This window comes from Macaca fascicularis, chromosome 10, assembly GCF_037993035.2.
Source record: "Macaca fascicularis isolate 582-1 chromosome 10, T2T-MFA8v1.1".
NCBI classification, from domain to species: Eukaryota; Metazoa; Chordata; class Mammalia; order Primates; family Cercopithecidae; genus Macaca; species Macaca fascicularis.
In genome coordinates this window covers 93,804,414-93,822,207 of record NC_088384.1, presented here as the reverse complement: position 1 = coordinate 93,822,207, position 17,794 = coordinate 93,804,414, and the positions used below count along the sequence as shown (strand labels likewise).

The following is a 17,794-nucleotide window of genomic DNA, read 5'->3' as shown; positions in this document are numbered from 1 at the left end:
CTTTGGCAAAAGACAGCACTGGCAACTTCAAGAATGTAGGTTCTGAACATTCTACAAAATAGCTGTCCAGTACTCTTCAACATAAAAGACAAGGGAAGACTAAGGAAATATGACAAACATTATGTGGGATCCTGGATAGAAACCTGGAGCAAAAAAATGACCAGACATCTCTGATGACATCTGAATTAAGTGTGCAGTTTAGTTACTAGTATTACACAAATGTTAATTCCCTAGTTTTGATCTTTACATAATGGTTACATAAGATGTTAACTTTAGGGGAAGCTGGATGAGGATTATATGGAAACTCCACTATTTTAATAATTTTTTCTAAGTTTAAAATTCCAAATAAAAAGTTAAAAAGCAAAGAATGTAGGTTTTGTAGCAAGAGTGGCAAGATATGATAATAAGGAAGAGGAAAATGAGTAAGCAACTGAAGTATCAGATGTGAACCCAATTTTCTTGAAGTCTGACATGAAAGCACAGAGATGTAAGCCAACAAGCTAACAAGATAGTAGAGCAAGAGCTTTCCAGAAGGGGAAACTACCAGGGCATATACAAAGGCATGCCTTCACAGATGACATATACTAGTCTACAGTTTAGTAAAGAATGTGTGTAAAAAGACATATAAATAGAATGTGTTTTGTAAGTGTGAGAAGAATGGGCCAGAAAAAAGAGATGATGAGAAGAATGCAAAGGGAGGAAGTGACCTTAAGGAAAAAAATTCCTCATGAGATGAAAGAGAAAAACAGTCTGAAATGTTATCAATGAGAATAGTTCTGTATCCTTATCTGTTATAGTCATACTTCCAACAAAAAGTAACTTCAAAATGTACTAAACTGACATGCAAGAAGAGCCTATATAATATGACTTCATGATTAGAATCACATTCTTAGGGCTACTGGGAGGAGGCCTTCACAGAATGAAGGATGTATCTGAGCACCAGTTTTCAGATTTTCAGTAATGTTTCTTATACACACAACAACAACCACCAAAAAACCCATAAAACAGAAAAACTCAATTACGAAATTACAACTACTACCTTATGAGACACACAATAATACAAATGATAAACTCACACAAGAAAAAAAAAATAATGCTTATTAAAGCAACCTTGAACTAGTCTTTTATATACCTACTAGACTAGTGGAAAAAATAAATTATGACAACTAGTTCTATCAAGATTGTAATAAAACTGGGGCCAGCCACAGTGGCTCACACTTGTAATCCCAGCACTTTGGGAGACTGAGGCAGGAGGATAGCTTAAGACCAGCCTGGACAACATACAGAGACCCTGATTCTATTTTTTTAAAAAGATTGTAATAAAATTGGAACACACACAAACAGTATACTGTTAGCACTGTAAAACAACCAATGATTCATTCCACGTGAGTACGACGTATTGCGCCACACATCTGCAGCTGAGATGACCCCCATCGTCTCCGGCCACTCCCTGCTTTTTACCCATTGCTGCATTTACCCAATGCTCTGAACATATCACTCCCCTGCTTTTGCTCTTAATAACCCCAGTCAAGAATCACTGTCCCCAGTGTCCTTTACCACCCACAGAATCCCTACTCATTCATCAAGGCTAGGATTCCAGTGTCATCTCCCTTTTCTTCAATGACCAAACCAAATCCATCCCCATCAATACATCCCCTTTCCATACCCAATCCTTCCTTCCATTGTGCTCCCATAATACTTTTATTCATACAGTTAGTTTTTAAAATGTCTGTCTTGCTCCTTACATTATGAATTCTTCTTTAATGTCCATGGTTCATGTCATAATAATTTTAGTGCATGCAATACTTGGTACAGGAGATGGCACATGGTAATTACTAATGACAGATGGGAAGGAAAAAAATGCTACATGAACAAAGCACTTCACTACAATGCTATCTCCAAGAACAAAAACCAGAAAACCACCTAAATATCCAATTATAGAAGAGCAATTTAGGGAAAATGGTCTATCACTCAAGCAAAAAGTATGCAAATATTAAAAATAGCATGAAGGCTATGTAGAAACGCAGAAAATATTCCTGGCAATGTTAAATTAAAAACATAGAACACAAAATAGTATATATGCAATGGTTCCAGCCTCACAAAATACGTAAGGACTCTGGGAACAGAAAAATATTGATTGAATTAGGGTAATAGTTTTCCCGCTTCTCAAGTATTTTCTTTAATACTATTTCTATCCCTTTATTACCGTTCACAATTTTATTTCAAAAGAAAAGACTAAGAGGGGGAAAGGAGCAAGTTTAGATATTTCTGTAAGCTCCTGCAATCCAAGAGATATGCTAAGATATTACTGATAGAGGACAAGAGGAGTGGGTGTCTGCAATATCACCAAAACCAAGGGTCCCTGAACCCAATTTGCCTCAAAAAGAATACCTCTCATGTCACAAGCCACACTAAATGTGAATTCTTTATTGGAAAACTTGAGAGGTAAGAACTTTTTCCAGACATCTGTGGAATTAGATTTAATGAGAGTGCCCTGGAGTTCATACACGCGTCTATGCCAGCAGAAACTTCTCAGCCAAGGTACTGCTGGGCACACTTCTTGATGAGATGTCTAAGCCTGAAGGCATCAAAAAAGTACATTTCCATATTGGGAACATAACTGGTTTCCTCTTGAAGACTTTTTCCACCACCTCCTGCCCATATTGTAATTCTCCTATCTCTTCAAATGAATAGTTAACGTATGTCAAGGATATACGGCATATACTGAGGCGCTGAGTGCCTATCTCTATTACTTGTAGAAGAACCAATCTCAGCAGAAAATTGGAATCTCCCCACCAAGTTGCCTCAAAAATGAAAAGTAGTAAGCACCCAAAAAATGTTAAATACTTTTAATAAACATTTCTTGACACTGCATGATATTTTTCCTGGCTGAGTCTCTGAATTTTAGATACAGCATCCATCTTAGTCTCTGAATTTTGGAAATGAAAAGAACCAGAAGTCATATCGCCCAGTCTCCTCATTTTACAAGTGACTGGAAAAAAAAAAAAAAAAGATGTACAGAAAAGGAAAGTGACTTGTCCTGAGTCACCCAGATAAGTAATGATAAAAGTGGGATTAAAACCCAAATCTCCCAGATTCTCAGCCCCACTCAGTCTACCACATGAAGCGTTTTTATCCCTTGAAATCTCTGGAGCCCCGGTCTAAATAATTAGTACCACAGAATTTTAAAGCTAGAAGGGGCCTCAGAGAGAGTTGCGTACTTAATCCCCTCATTAGGCATATGAGGAAACTGAGGCCCAGGAAGATTAAGTGATTTGCTCTCAATATCTTGAATGGCAGGGAAAAAGTATAACTTAAGCTCAAAAATCTGCAAACCAATGCCCACAAGAGGGGAGGAGTATGTCTCAGCTGGGGAAAAATTGTTCAAGGAAGGTAGATCATTTCAGACCAGGGGATCACAAAGTACAGCGTCAGCATCACCTGGGATCTGGTTAGAAATGCAGAATCTGAAGTCCCACAGGAGACTGAATCAAACTCTAGGGATGGGATGTTTAAATCAGACAATTTTGTTCCTTTATGTCCCCAAGAAGCAAACTTCAGTGGTCGTGCTGAGTCCACTTTGTAAATGATAACTATAACCAAAGGTTCATTAGATGAACGCATTCTTTGACATGTGGACTATACCTCAACTTTAAAAAGTTTTCAAATCTGAAAACAAAATGGAAAACTACCTCTGGGTGTTCAGTTGGCTTCAGTTCTGGCCCTGCTCCTTACTGGCTGTCTGGCCTTCAGCAGGCAGCTTAATCGCCCTAGCTTGAGTTTCCTTTCCTATAATACAGGCATGCTGCCGACCTCAGAGGTCATGTTGAGAATTAAATGTGATAACTTGTCTGAAAACACTTTGGTTCTGCATCTGGCATACAGCAGGCAGGCAATACGGCACAGTAGTTAGGAGCTCCAACTATGAAGGAAGACTGCCCAGGTACCCTGGCCTTCCTCTACCTGGCTAGACGCCTTAAGGTAGGTGCTTTTTTTGTACCTCAGTTTCCTTATCCGTACAACAGGGATTAACAACAGTACCTTCCTCATAGGGTTGTTATGAGGATTTAGATAGATTATGCTGGTTAGTAAAGCATCTTTCATGTCTACAAAATGTTACTGTTTTCAAGGAGTTTTTTTGTTTGCTTGTTTGTTTTTCATTTTTGAGACAGGGTCTCACTCTGTCACCCAGGCTAGAGCACAGTGGCGTGATCTTGGCTCAGCATAACTTCTGCTTCCCAGGCTCAAGTAATCCTCCCTCCTCAGCCTCCTAAGTAGCTGGGACCACAGACACACACCACCACGCCCAGCTAATTTTTATACTTTTTGTAGAGACAGGTTTTCACCATGTTGCCCAGGCTGGTCTGGAACTCCCGGACTCAAGTGATACGCCTGCCTCGGCCTCCCAAAGTGCTGGGATTACAGGGGTGAATGACCACGCTTGGCCTCAAAGAACTTTTGCATCCATAAACTCACGACTTTCTGCAAGAGGATGGGTGCAACCGATTATGAACTAGATTCCAGACTTCACCATCTTTTAGGAACAGGAAGAGGGACATGGATCTTACAAAAAGGAAACTGAATGAACAGAACACAAGGGGATTGTACAGAGCTGGAAAAAAGGAGACCAGGATTCTGAGATAAGGCCAGGTGGTATAAGGAAGCCAGGGCCTCAGTAAGGTCCTGAGGTAGATTTTGGGACCGGTGCTGCTTTCCAAGCCTTAGACCATAATTCTGAATTTGGGTTCTGAAACTTAGCCTTGAATTGAGGATATTTCGCTGAGCAAAGGCCCAGAGCTGGTTTTTGGTGCCTAACAGGTGGGCCTCTCACCTCTCGAATGGCTCTGGCCGGTCAATTAGCCAAAGTGGGGAACTTGCGATAGGGAAGGAGACGCTCCTGGCTGGCCAGCTGGACGTGAGCATGCCCACCCTAGGCTGGCGAGATGAAAGTGCTCTCCAGTAGCAGACTTAGGAGGTTTCAGCCCTGTCACCCAGTTCAGTTCAGTATTGTCAACCTGAATTAAATGAGTTCCACTATTGTAGTTCCTTATTGTGCAACCAACATATTTGCATTTTAAAACTCTTAGGTTGAATCCTCAGAAAATGTAAAGATAAAGGCCAAGATCCAGGATAAGGAAGGCAAGTAAAGTTTTGTAGTTCAGGAAAATTAGCCTGTGGCAAGCCCAATCTACCTGCAGGCGCTAGGCATATTTGCTCTTGGTGAGGGGGAAAGGGGTCAGATTGACAAAGTGAAATACTTCTGGAATAACACAATAAACAAGTGTTGATGATCAAGAAGCAAAGCTACCTAGATTCGAATCCTTGAGGTACATTTCACTTGTGTGAATTTGGACATGTTTTTTATTCTCTATACCTATTCCCTCACCTTTAAAATGAAGGTTCCTATATTAACATATTCAGTACTGTCATTAAGATTAAATGTGGTAAGATGCGTAAACACTAAAAAATAATAATAAGGAGATCAGGATTCTAGTTTCAACTCTGGCCACCACCTTGGCCCACAACCTCAGGTGAGTCCCTTTATCAGACTAAGGTTCACTTTTCATCTGTGAACAAGTGGGTTGAATGAAGCTACCTACTGTAGCTCTCAAAAGTCAATGTCTTTATCATGGCCCACAAGGAAGGCCTACACAGTCTTGTCACATGCCTACATCTTCAACTTTGTCACTTACCATTCCCCTGCTCACTTCCCATGTTTCAGCTACATCGATCCTCCTTCTGGTCCCCTACGAGGCTGCACCAGCTTCTACCAATAGCCTATGTCCATATTTGCTGTTCTCGCTGCCTCCATCATTCTGCTCCCTTCACATGACTAGCTCCCTCTCAACCTTCAGTCCTTTAATATCCTTTCCTCTGTGTCCTTCCTCAAACACATTACATAAAGTAAAAGGTCTTGTCCCCAACTCCCAAGGGTTATTTTCTACTGGAGTGCTGTCCAATAAAAATACAACAAAAGCCACAAACAAAACACCTAACTTTACATTTTCTTTTTTCTTTCTTTTTTTTTTTTTTTTTTTTTTGAGACAGAGTTTCACTGTTGTTGCCCAGGCTGGAGTGCAATGGGATGATCTCAGCTCACTGCAACCCCCATTTCCCAGGTTCAAGCGATTCTCCCGCCTCAGCCTCCCAAATAGCTGGGATTACAGGCATGCATCACCACGCCCGGCTAATTTTTAATATTTTTAGTAGAGACAGGGTTTCTTTTTTTCTTTTTTTTTTTTTGGAGACAGAGTCTTACTCTGTCTCCCAGGCTGGAGTGCAGTGGTGCGATCTCGGTTCACTGCAAGCTCCGCCTCCCAGGTTCACACCATTCTCCTGCCTCAGTGTCCCCAGTGGCTGGGACTACAGGTGCCCGCCACCACGCCCGGCTAATTTTTTTGTATTTTTAGTAGAGATGGGGTTTCACTGTGTTAGCCAGGATGGTCTCAATCTCCTGACCTCGTGATCCGCCCACCTCGGCCTCCCAAACTGCTGTGATTACAGGCGTAAGCCACCGCGCCTGGCCAGCGAGACAGGGTTTCTTCATGTTGGTCTGGCTGGTCTCAAACTCCTGACCTCAGGTGACCCGCCCGCCTCGGCTTCCCAAAGTGCTGGGATTACAGGCATGAGGCACCACACCTGGCCCACTTTACATTTTCTAGTAGCCACATTTTAAAAGTTTTTAAAAAGGCAACACCAATTTTAATAATATATTCTCTTTAATCCAATACATCCTAAGTGTCATTTATTCAACATGTAATCAGCATAAAAGTTAAGATACTGTACATTATTTTCATGTGGCCAGTGGCAATGGCTCACACCTGTAATCCCAGCACTTTGGGAGGCTGAGGCTGGCAGATCACCCGAGGCCGGGAGTCAAGACCAGCCTGACCAACATGGAGAAACCCCGTCTCTACTAAAAATACAAAATCAGCCAGGCATGGTGGCGCATGCCTGTAATCCCAGCTACTCAGGAGGCTGAGGCAGGAGAATCGTTTGAACCCGGAAGGCAGTGGTTGTGGTAAGCCGAGATCACGCCATTGCACTGCAGCCTCGGCAACAAGAGCAAAACTCCAACTCAAAAAAAAAAGATATTGTACATTATTTTCATACTAAATCGTTGAAATCCAGTGTGTATTTTACACATGTAGCAGATCTAAATTCGAAACTAGTCACATTTTAAGTGTTCAAGAATCACATGTGCCTAGTGGCTACTATACCCAGCAGTGCAATTGTATAGCATCCTCTGCTATATTCCCTTCCTAGCACTCACCACAATCTGAATGTCTTGTTTACTTATTATCTTGTAACTTCCCACCAGATGCTCCACAAAGGCAAGAATCTTGTCTTGTATTCAGTGTTATATATACTCAGCGGATAGACTGCCTTGAACACAGTAGGTGTTCAATATATATTTGTTGAGCAAATGAATGAACCTTTTCTAGCTTTAACGGGCTAGCCATTCTAGAAATTCCAAGCAGGCATACAATCACTCATTTAATAACTTGCCTATTTCCCTTCATCTTTCACTATCAATTAAACTGTCTTTAAAAGAAAAATCTCTTGGCTATATAGCTCCCCATGCTGAATTGTGCTTTCCCATGATGTCTTAAGTGTCCAGGGTCAATTTCTTGTATGTTGGCTGAGGGAGTGGTATGAAAATAACTGCTAATATTTACTGAATGTTTACTCTTTGGCAAGCATTGTCTAAACACTTTACATTTCTCAACAGCTTCACAACAGCCCTCTGAGGCAGCTACTGTCATTGTCCCCCACTTACAGATGAGGAAACCAACGCACAGAGAAGTTACGTATTTTGTTCAAGGTTACAGCAGCCAGTTAGTAGCAAAACAGAGATTGCCAGCAACCTAGGGGTCCAGACTCACGGTTCTTAATCACCTATTCTTGATTGCAGAGCTGTCCAACAAAAATATAAGCTGAACTATATATGTGATTTTGAATTTTCTAGTAAACACATTAAAATGTCAAGAGGAGCAGTTAAAATTGGTTTTAAACATATTTTATTGGCTGGGTGTGGTGTGTGGTGGCTCATACCTGTAATCCCAGCACTTTGGGAGGTCAAGTGGGAAGAATGCTTGAGGCCAGGAGTTTGAGACCAGCCTGGGCAACATAGCAAGACCCTGTCTCTATAAAAAATTTAAAAATCAGCCAAGCATAGTGATGCCCCGCCTGCAGTCCTAGCTACTTGGGAGGATACCTTAGACCCAGGAGTTTGGGGCTACTGTGAGCAATGATCATGCCACGGCACTCCAGCCTGGGCGACAGAGCAAGATCCTGTCTCTAAATAACAAAATAAAATTTTTAAAATTAAGTATATTTGATTTCACCCATTATCCAAAATATGATCATTTAATCAATATGACCAATAACCAATGTAATTGATATAATCAGTACGACCATGTTATCAATATAAAAATTTTACTTTTTCCATACTAGCCTCCAACCCAAATGTGACTTTACACTTACAGTACTTCTCAATTCAGACTAGTCACATTTCAAGCAATCAACAGCCTATGTGGCTAGTGGCTATCACATTCGGCAATGCAGCTCTACTGCCCCTCACAATGACCCTCCTATGGAATCAAAGCGGGGGAAAAACTTTGGGGTGGAAGTCAGTACGCCTGAGCTCAAATTCCAGCTCCTTGTTTCTGAGTGACTTTGGACAAGTCCTTTCTGCTCTCTAGGTCCCAAACAGTTTCCCCACAAGTATCCTAGCCAAGGGGGACCCTGAGCAAGATTCCTAGAAACTCGTTCCATGCTAGAATTCCCAACATCTCCTCCAAATCGCAGTAAACACAAGCACAGCTTTCCACACTTTAAACCCAGCTTTCATATACATCAGTTTACGGTACAGTCCTCAAACAACCCTACTAAGGCAGTTATTAGTGTCTCCACCATATAGATACAAAAACTTCGTTCAAAGAGGGGGGGAATGACTTGTCCAAAAGCCACACAGCCAGTCAGTGGAGAAGCTGGAGATCAAATCCAAGAGGGATCAGGGCGCTCCCACCGCCGCCACCACCATCACCTCAATGACTGGGGGGACATGAGAGCTGAGAGGACATGGTTGTGAAAAAAGGATAGTCCGGGGTTTCAGAGGAGTTTCAGGGAACCAGGTCCCAGGGTGAGGAAGAGGAGGTGAAGCGTTCAGGTCTTGAGAAGGGATGAATCGAAAGGGCCCAGGAGGGCTTCGGGGAGGAAAGGAAAACGAAGGGCTGAGACCCCGGGTGGCATGAGAAGTTAGAGGGCCCGGGAGTGAGGCGAGAGGAGGTGAGATGAAGGGGCTCTGGCCCCTGCGACCCCTGCCGAGGTGAGAACGCGGTCGCTCGGCCCTCCCTGCCCCTCATACCTGGTAGCTCAGAAGTTCGCCCACGTCCATGGTACCCGGCACAGCAAATACTCCGGTTCCCTGCACTCACTCCCAGACTGCGGGCCCGTCAGCGGCTGCTCCAGCCACACTGCCGTAAAGTGCGGCGAGCGGGGCCGCAGAGCCAATAGGGCAAAAGTGTGCGCGACAAGCGAGGCGGCCACACCGCGGTAAAAGGACGCGCCGCCGTAAAGCGCGCTGCATTTGGAACAGGGTTGCTTCCGCCTGGAGCCTGAGGGGGCGGGGGCGGAGGCTTAGAGGAGGGATGGGAGGGGAGAGCAGGGAGCAGAAGAAACCAAACTTGAAGGGGTTCCCCCCATGTCCAGGGCGGAGCGCCGGGTGCTTGGTGTGTGCTCTCGCGAGCTTCCAGTCATTTATCCTCATTTCACAGAAAATGAAACTGACGCTGCCAACTGCACCTTCCGGCACTTTACACATTAGCCACATGTGGCTACCTAGCGCTTGAGATATGGCTACTCTGAAGTGAGATGTGCCATAAGTGTAAATAAAATTCACACCAGATTTCTAAGACTTTTATTGATTACAGGTTGAAATGATATTTTGGATATATTGGGTCAAATTCATATATTATAAAATGATTTTTACCTGTTTCTCTTTACTTCTTAAATGTGGTTGGTAGAAAATTTTTAATTACACATATGGCTCTCATTTGTGGTTCCCACTAATTTCTGTCAGGTGGTACTGGCTCAAAAAGTGGCTTGTCCCAAGGCTATACAACTATTACTGGCTGAGAAACTGTTGGTGATCACATGTCCCTCTCTAGGCTTGTGTCTGTTCATCCATGCAAAGTCTAACGGTCACTAGATGATTGCTACCCAGGTGATATAAAAAGGTTTCTGGAGGAGAAAGTTAAACAAGATCAGAGTGCACCTGGGACTTAAGGCTCCGTCTTCAAAGGAAATTAAACCTCCTTCCATAAGCCCCTGCCCTTTACATTTATACTTATATTTATATATTATATTTATATGCCCTTCATATTTATAATTTTGGTCCCCATCCCATCTCCACTGGCTCCAATTTACAGAAATTATTCTTATTCCTCAAAATGACGAATCCTTTCCCCTTCTGCCTGGCCATCAGCCCCACACCTCATCCAACTCTCTCATCTTTCAGGTCTCAAATGTCACTTTCTTAGAATGGCTTCTTCAACTCACCCTCAGTCCAAGCAAGCAACCTCTGTCCTCATTATTCTTTTTCCAAGTACCTTCTCCACTACATATATATATCTCAGTCTATCATTTTGTGCTTAATGGTTAACTATTTGTTTCTTGACAGCCTCATTTACTGGACTGCAAGCTCCATGCAAGCAGGACATGTGTATGTCATGTTCACTGTATCCCCCGAGCCTAGTACAGTACCTGGTAGAGGGCGAGGTTTCATAATGGGCCTTGTGTGCCATGGTAAAGAGATTGGATTTTGACTAGGCGTGGACGGGCGTGGTGGCTCATGCCTGTAATCCCAGCATTTTAGGAGGCCAAGGTGGGCAGATCACTTGAAGTCAGGAGTTTGAGACCAGCCTGACCACCATGGTGAAACCTCGTGTCTACTAAAAATTACAAAAATTAGCTGGGCATGGTGGCACGTGCCTCTACTTGGGAGGCTGAAGCAGGAGAATCGCTTGAACCCAGGAGGCAGAGGCTGTAGTGAGCTGAGATTCCACCACTGCACTCCAGCCTGGGTGACAGAGCAAGACTCTGTCTCAAAAAAAAAAAAAAAAAAAAGAGAGAGAGAGAGAGGGAGAGAGGTTGGATTTTATGCTAACAGCATAAGGAAAGTTTTAAGCAAGGTAGTTTTGTGATTGGGCTTATGTTTTTAAAGGATCACCTATGCAATCTGCATTGAATTGAGTTTATTTGGGTGTCTTCTCCCCTCCTACTTATATTCTATCAGAAGATAGACTGTGCTGGGCCGGGCGTGGTGGCTCATGCCTGTAATCCCAGCACTTTGGGAGGCCGAGGCGGGCAGATCACGAGGTCGGGAGATCAAGATCATCCTGGCCAACATGGTGAAGCCCCGTCTCTACTAAAATGCAAAAAATTAGCCGGGTGTGGTGGCACGCGCCTGTAGTTCCAGCTACTTGGGAGACTGAGGCAGGGGAATAGCTTGAACCAGGGAGGTGGAGGTTGCAGTGAGCTGAGATGGCGCCACTCCAGCCTGGCGACAGAGCAAGACTACGTCTCAATAAAACAAACAAACAAACAAAAAGAATATAGACTGTGCCTTGTTCAGGTAGACAGGAAAGAGTAATGGTGAGGGTGTACCCTTCAGACTGAGCCCCCTGTGTTCTAGTTCATGGTATGTTAATGCCAACTTGCATAGACAGGTTTACAAAAGCCCATGGTTAAATTTGCAGGAAACTTGCAAGCTGATTGACACCAGGTTGATAGCTTGAAATCAGCCATGCTAGGAGTATTTATACAATGTAAATCAGCAAATGCTACAAATCAGGGTTGTTAATGTTGTGTTTCCAGAGAGCCACTTGTAGGGTTTTTTTGTTTTTTTGTTTACTTTTGAGACAAGCTCAGGCTTTATCACCCAGGCTGGAGTGCAGTGGCGGGATCTCAGCTCACTGCAACCTCCCCATCTCAGGCTCAAGCCCACCTCAGCCTCCCAAATAGCTGGGACTACCGGCGTGTGCCACCGTGCCTGGTTTATTTTGTTGTTGTTGTCATTGCTGCTGTTGTAGAAATGGAGTTTCACCATGCTGCCCAGGGTGGTCTCAAACTATGAGCTCAAGCAATCCGCCGGCCTTGGCCTCCCAAAGTGCTGGGATTACAGGCATGAGCCACTGCACCCAGCTGAGCCAGTTGTTAAACATCTACCAACACACCCTGATTCTGGTTCTAGTGGAAATTCCACCACATCTAGCTATGGGTCCTTGGGTAACTTACTTTCTCTGTCTCTAAATTACACTTTCCTTATCTGTAACATGACTCATTCATTCATTCATTCAGCAAGTATTTACTGGGAGCCTACTCAATGCTAGGCAAAATTCTGGGCTGTGAGGATACACAAGTTTATAAAACAAAGCTCCTGCCTTCTGGAAACCTACATTCTAGTTTGGGAGAAAACCTCATAGAGAAAATGTTGATATCAGTCTTATTTTACAGATGTGGAAACAGTGGCAAGGAACTTCACCTCTACATACCTGATTTTCACCTGCAAAGTGAAGATTCAACCAAATCTACCTCATAAGGTTATGGAGGGTTGACATGAAATGCTATATGCAAAGCACTTGGCACAGCACCTGGCACAGAAAAGTGCTGAATGTCTTAGATTAATATTATAAGGAGCGAGCTGACAGCTGGACACGGTGGCTCACGTCTGTAATCTCAGAGTTTTGGGAGACCAAGGCGGGTGGATCCCTTGAGCCCAGGAGTTCAAGACTAACCTGGGCAACATAGTGAGACCCTGTCTCTACAAAAAAATAGGGAAAAAAAATTAGCTGGATGTGGTGGTGTGTGCCTGTAGTCTCAGCTACTCAGGAGGCTGAGGCTGGAGAATCACTTGAGCCCAGGAGGCAGAGGTTGCAGTGAGCCAAGATTGCACCACTGCACTCCAGCCTGGGTGACAGAGTAAGACCCTGTCTCCAAAAAAAAAAAAGGGGGGGGGTTGAGTGGGAGGGGGGCAAAGGAGAGGGCAGGAAGAATGAAATAATTCCTTATAACCTTTCCTTTTTAGGCATTCAGTCTTGTCTGTTTTTGTAGAGACCAGTTCTAAAACATAGAATTATAAGGCAAAAATCCTGTAAGAACCAGGTTTGGTGAGCACCCTGAACTGGGGGTAATGTGCTCTGCTAGAGGTTTCCCTGAGAAAGTAACATCTGGACAGGGGTTTAAAGGGGAAGAAGGGTTTACCAAGAATATACGGCAGGAGAATGGGGACCCAGGCAGAGGGAACCGCATGAGCAAAGACGAGGCAATTGGACCCTTCCTTGTGGAGAGAGCTTCAAATGTGTGGAAGAAATGATGGACAGTAGGCAAAAGAGGCTGGCTGGAGAAGCTCATGAAGAGGGTTAAGAGATTTAGCAAATAAAAATACAGGACACCCAGTTAAATCTGAATTTCAGACAAACAATGAATTTTTTATAAATTTGTCTCATGCAATATGTAATACCATACTAAAAATTTTTTGTTGCCTATCTGAAATTCAGAATTAAATGGGCATTATTTATTTTATCTGGCAACCCTAATCTTGGAGACACTTGAATGCCAGATTAAGATATTTTCATTTTATCTTGATGAGAGGGTCCATTAATAATTCTTTGGGAACCCCCAGGGATGAGACTTGGGGCACTCACTCTTCAGGTCTCAGCCTAATCACACACATCAGAGGAATCTTTCCTGACCACAAGATTTAAGACAGTTCCTTCCCTTCAAGATTCTCTATCAGCATTCCTGATTATTATTATCTTCAGAACACTTATTGTTTTTGTTTTTATATTTGTTTGCTTTTTACTCATTTGGGGACTGCTTTCCCTTCCAGATTCTAAGCTCCAGAAGGCCAAACATTGCATCATTTACCACAGTAACCTCAGAACCTAACACAGTACCTGGCGCTTAATTGGTACTCACTAAATAGTTGTTGATTTAATAAATGAACCAATTAATCTACTGATTGATGCATTAATTCCTGGTCATAATAATTTCAAATACCTTCAAATTCTCACCCAAGGGCCAGGTGTGATGCCTCCTACCTATAATCCCAGCACTGTGGGAGACCAAGATAGGAGGATCACTTGAGGCCAGGAGTCTGAAACCAGCCTGAGCAACAAAGTAAGACCCGGTCTCTACAAAATAAAAATAAAAATATCAGCTGGGTGTGGTGGCATGTGCCTGGAATCCCAGCTACTCAGGAGGCTGAGGTGGGAGGATTGCTTGAGCCCATGATGTTGGGGCTGCAGTGAGGCAAGATCACACCACTGCACTCCAGCATGGGCAACAGAGGGAGACCCTGTCTCAAAAAACTCTGTTTTTACTTCTCACCCAAAATCCTAACAATGTGACTATATCAATTTTAAAGATTAAAAAAAAAGAATGCTCAAAAGAGCTATGTGCTATGCACCAAGCAGAATGAAATCGTGACGATAATGATTTCAGAGTGGCATCCAGGAGGGAGTTGGGAGAAGAGCACCATTCAAGAAGCCAACTGCTGGGCTGTAACCTTTTAAAGAAATGTGGAAGAATTACCCCTTCCAGAAAGCTTTTAAATAGCCATCGGCTGCCTAGGTTCCTTAAACTTCACGCTTTAGATGCTCCAAAGTGTCATCAGAGTCACCTTCTCCATTTTTCATTGCCCAGTAAATCATTTATTGGAACAGCCTTTAAGAAAATATTCTCAAAAAAAAAAACACTCATAAAATATATTTGTCATCTATATTGAGCTCCTACCCTACAGTCTTGGGTTGATTTGAAACATACAACACTGCCGAAGAAATCCTGACTCTTCCAATCAGTGCCTGAATGGGTGGGGAAGAGTTACAGAGTGGACAATGGAAAGGGGAACCTGTTTTCTGGGGAGCAGAATGCAATTTCTGGGGCTCAGGAAGAGTCTGTTCCCTCTGCTTCCTATTCCCAACATCCAGGTCCATGAGTCCCCTGTACTGTCATATTTTTAAATAATTGTGATAACTGAGATCTGGAGTTTAGCTACTTGCCCATAGTCATAGTTAGTAACTGGCAAGACTCCAATCCAAGTCCATCTGACTATGCATTTCACAGTAGGGATTTGGGCTCAGTTAACCTTTCAAATAGTACTGACACTTACGATCCAAGCACAGGAGATTACTGACTGCTGACGAGTAATTATCTCTCCCAGCAGGCATAGATCTCACTTAGACACAAGGAGAATTTATGTCCCTAGACAAACTGTGAGCCACGTACAAACTCAATAGTCATGGATATGCAATGAAAAGGAATAATTTGGTGTGGGAGGGAAAGGGAATCTGAGGTATGATAAAGGAATTGTGATTGTGTTAAGAGTCCTCATCTTTTAAAGATACATACTAAAATTTATGTATGAAATAATATGATGACTAGAATTTGCTCCAAAATTGTCAGAGGTGGGAGAGGTATGGATTTGAGTGGAAGTATAGATGAAAGAATTATCGGTAAGTTGTAATTGTTGAAGGTGGGTGACAGATACATTGGAGCTCATTTTACTATTCTTCTGGAAATGGGATGGCAGCAGCAATTCCAAGAACAACAACAGCAAGAAGAATAAGAGAGATCATGTTTTCCTGGGGCTCTCTCTTAGAAAGAAGGGAGAAGGAATGCTGGTAAGGACCAACTGTGCCCATTGCACAAAGAAATTATTCCATGGCCAAGAATGTTGAGCTGTAGAGCAGCCTGGGAAGCATGACAAAACCCCATCTCTACAAAAAATACCAAAATTAGCCAGATGTGGTTGTGCACGTCTGTAGTCTTAGCTACTTGGGAGGCTGAGTAGGAGGATCGCTTGAGCCTGGGAGGTGGAGGCTGCAGTGAGCCGCGATTGTACCACTGCACTGCAGCCTGGGCAATAGAGACCCTATCTCAAAAAAAAAAAAAAAAAAAAAAAAAAAAAATGTTGGGCTGTCAACCCCGAGAAAGCCAATTTTAAAACAGAAATAATAAAAAACGATATTGAGCTGGAAAAACCATGAAACCAGACTCACGATGAGTCATAAGAGTCAAAGAAATTGCATAAACCCCTAATTCTGAGAAGTGCCACTCATTAGTGCCCCATACCAACGACTGTCATGAGTCAGACCTTTCAGAGATGCTTAATATGAAAGGACAGGGAGAACTATTTGTGCTCCATTTGGGGCCAAAGGACATTGGTCAAGACCACTTTTGGCTTGGGAAGTAAGCAGATTCCTTAGCTAGTGAGCTGAATTGGTTGCTTATTACACAGCCTTGGCACTAAGTATGTGTATTAGTTATCTATTGCTGTGTAACAAGTTATTCCAAAACTTAGTGGCTTAAAAAAAACTAAGAACATGTATTATGTTACACAATTTTGGTGAACCAGGAATTTAGAAGCAGCTTAGCAGGATAGTTCTGGCTCAGGGTCTCTCATAAAGTTGTAGTCACGATGTCGTTCACTTCCAGGACGGCTCACCCACATGGCAAGCAAGTTGTACTGGTTGTTGACTGGGGACCGCAATTCCCTGATGCATAGGTCTCCTTACCAGGCTGACTGAGTGTTCTCACGTGGCGGCTGACTTCCCCCAAAGCAGGTGATCCAAGAGAGAACAGGACAGAAGTCACAGTATCTTTTGTGATCTAGCCTCAGAATTCACAGTCCATTATTTCTATGATATCCTATGGAGTACACAACACAGGCCTGTTCATTATGGGAGGGAACCACACAGGACATGAATACCAGGAGGTGAGATTCACTGGGACCATCCTGGAAGTGGAGGCTTCAACTCCGGCCAAGCCTTTAGGTGACTGCAACCTCATGAGACATACGAAACCAGAATCACCCATCTAAGCCATCCCTAAATCCCTAATTCACAGAAACGGTGAGATAATAAATGCTTTTTGTTGTTTTAACCGCCTACGTTTTAGGCAATTTATTGTGCAGCAAGAGATATACAAAGTCCAAGCAGGTTAGGTACCAAAAAGTGACAATTCTATCATTGGTAGCCGCTGTGACCTATTGATAAACAGAGAAATTGATAAACACCAATTAGATGCCCTGAATCATTCCCAGCAGCTATCAGCGAAATTAACACCAGCAACAGTGAAAGCAAAGAATGTTCTAGCACCCCAGATTGGGAAGAGGGGTAGCTGTTAAACTCACATCTTCTCAGGGAGACTCATTATGCACATGAATATATGAGAAGCCCTGTGCAGTCTTGTAGGAAGAAAACTCTTTAACTGTTTCACCCAATGTTTTCCAAACCCATTTGATAACAGAAGCTATTTTTCATCTAACACCTATTAGCATCCTGTGGAACTAGTGTTATGAAATACACACCTTAAGAAAAACTGATCTACCTCAACCTCAGAAGTTTCAGAAAATTACGCATCTTTTTCCTGTTCTTTCATTTTCTTAAAAATAAACCTGACATTGAAAACATAGAAATCACAAGTTTTTGTTTAGAAAAAAATTAGTCAGATGTGGTGGTGCACACATGTAGTCCCAGCTACTTGGGAGGCTGAGGTAGGAGGATGGCTTGAGCCTGAAAGGTCAAGGCTACAGCTAGCAGTGCCACTGCACTCCAGCCTGGGCAACAGAGTGAGACCTTGTCTCTAAAGTAATTAATTAAATGCCTATGTATATATTTAAAAGATCTAAATTTTTCCAAGCCTGACCTTCTGAGCACATACATGATTCTACATTGATGTTCATTAACTTTCTCTGACTCAAGAGCTTCCACATGCACCAGTAAAAGAA

The 17,794-nt window shown here is 42.9% G+C and overlaps 1 protein-coding gene across 1 annotated transcript in view; it reads right to left on the bottom strand.

Moving 5' to 3' along the window:
• The window catches only part of CTNNBL1 (catenin beta like 1), a 176,606-nt gene extending 167,113 nt beyond the window's left edge, over window positions 1-9,493 (bottom strand). Inside the window, exon 1 of the mRNA XM_005568970.4 lies at window positions 9,371-9,493. Coding sequence (XP_005569027.1) covers window positions 9,371-9,400 — 30 coding nt within the window. The 5' untranslated portion in view covers window positions 9,401-9,493. The remainder of the gene's footprint in view (window positions 1-9,370) is intronic.
• Window positions 9,494-17,794: the final 8,301 nt, after the last annotated feature.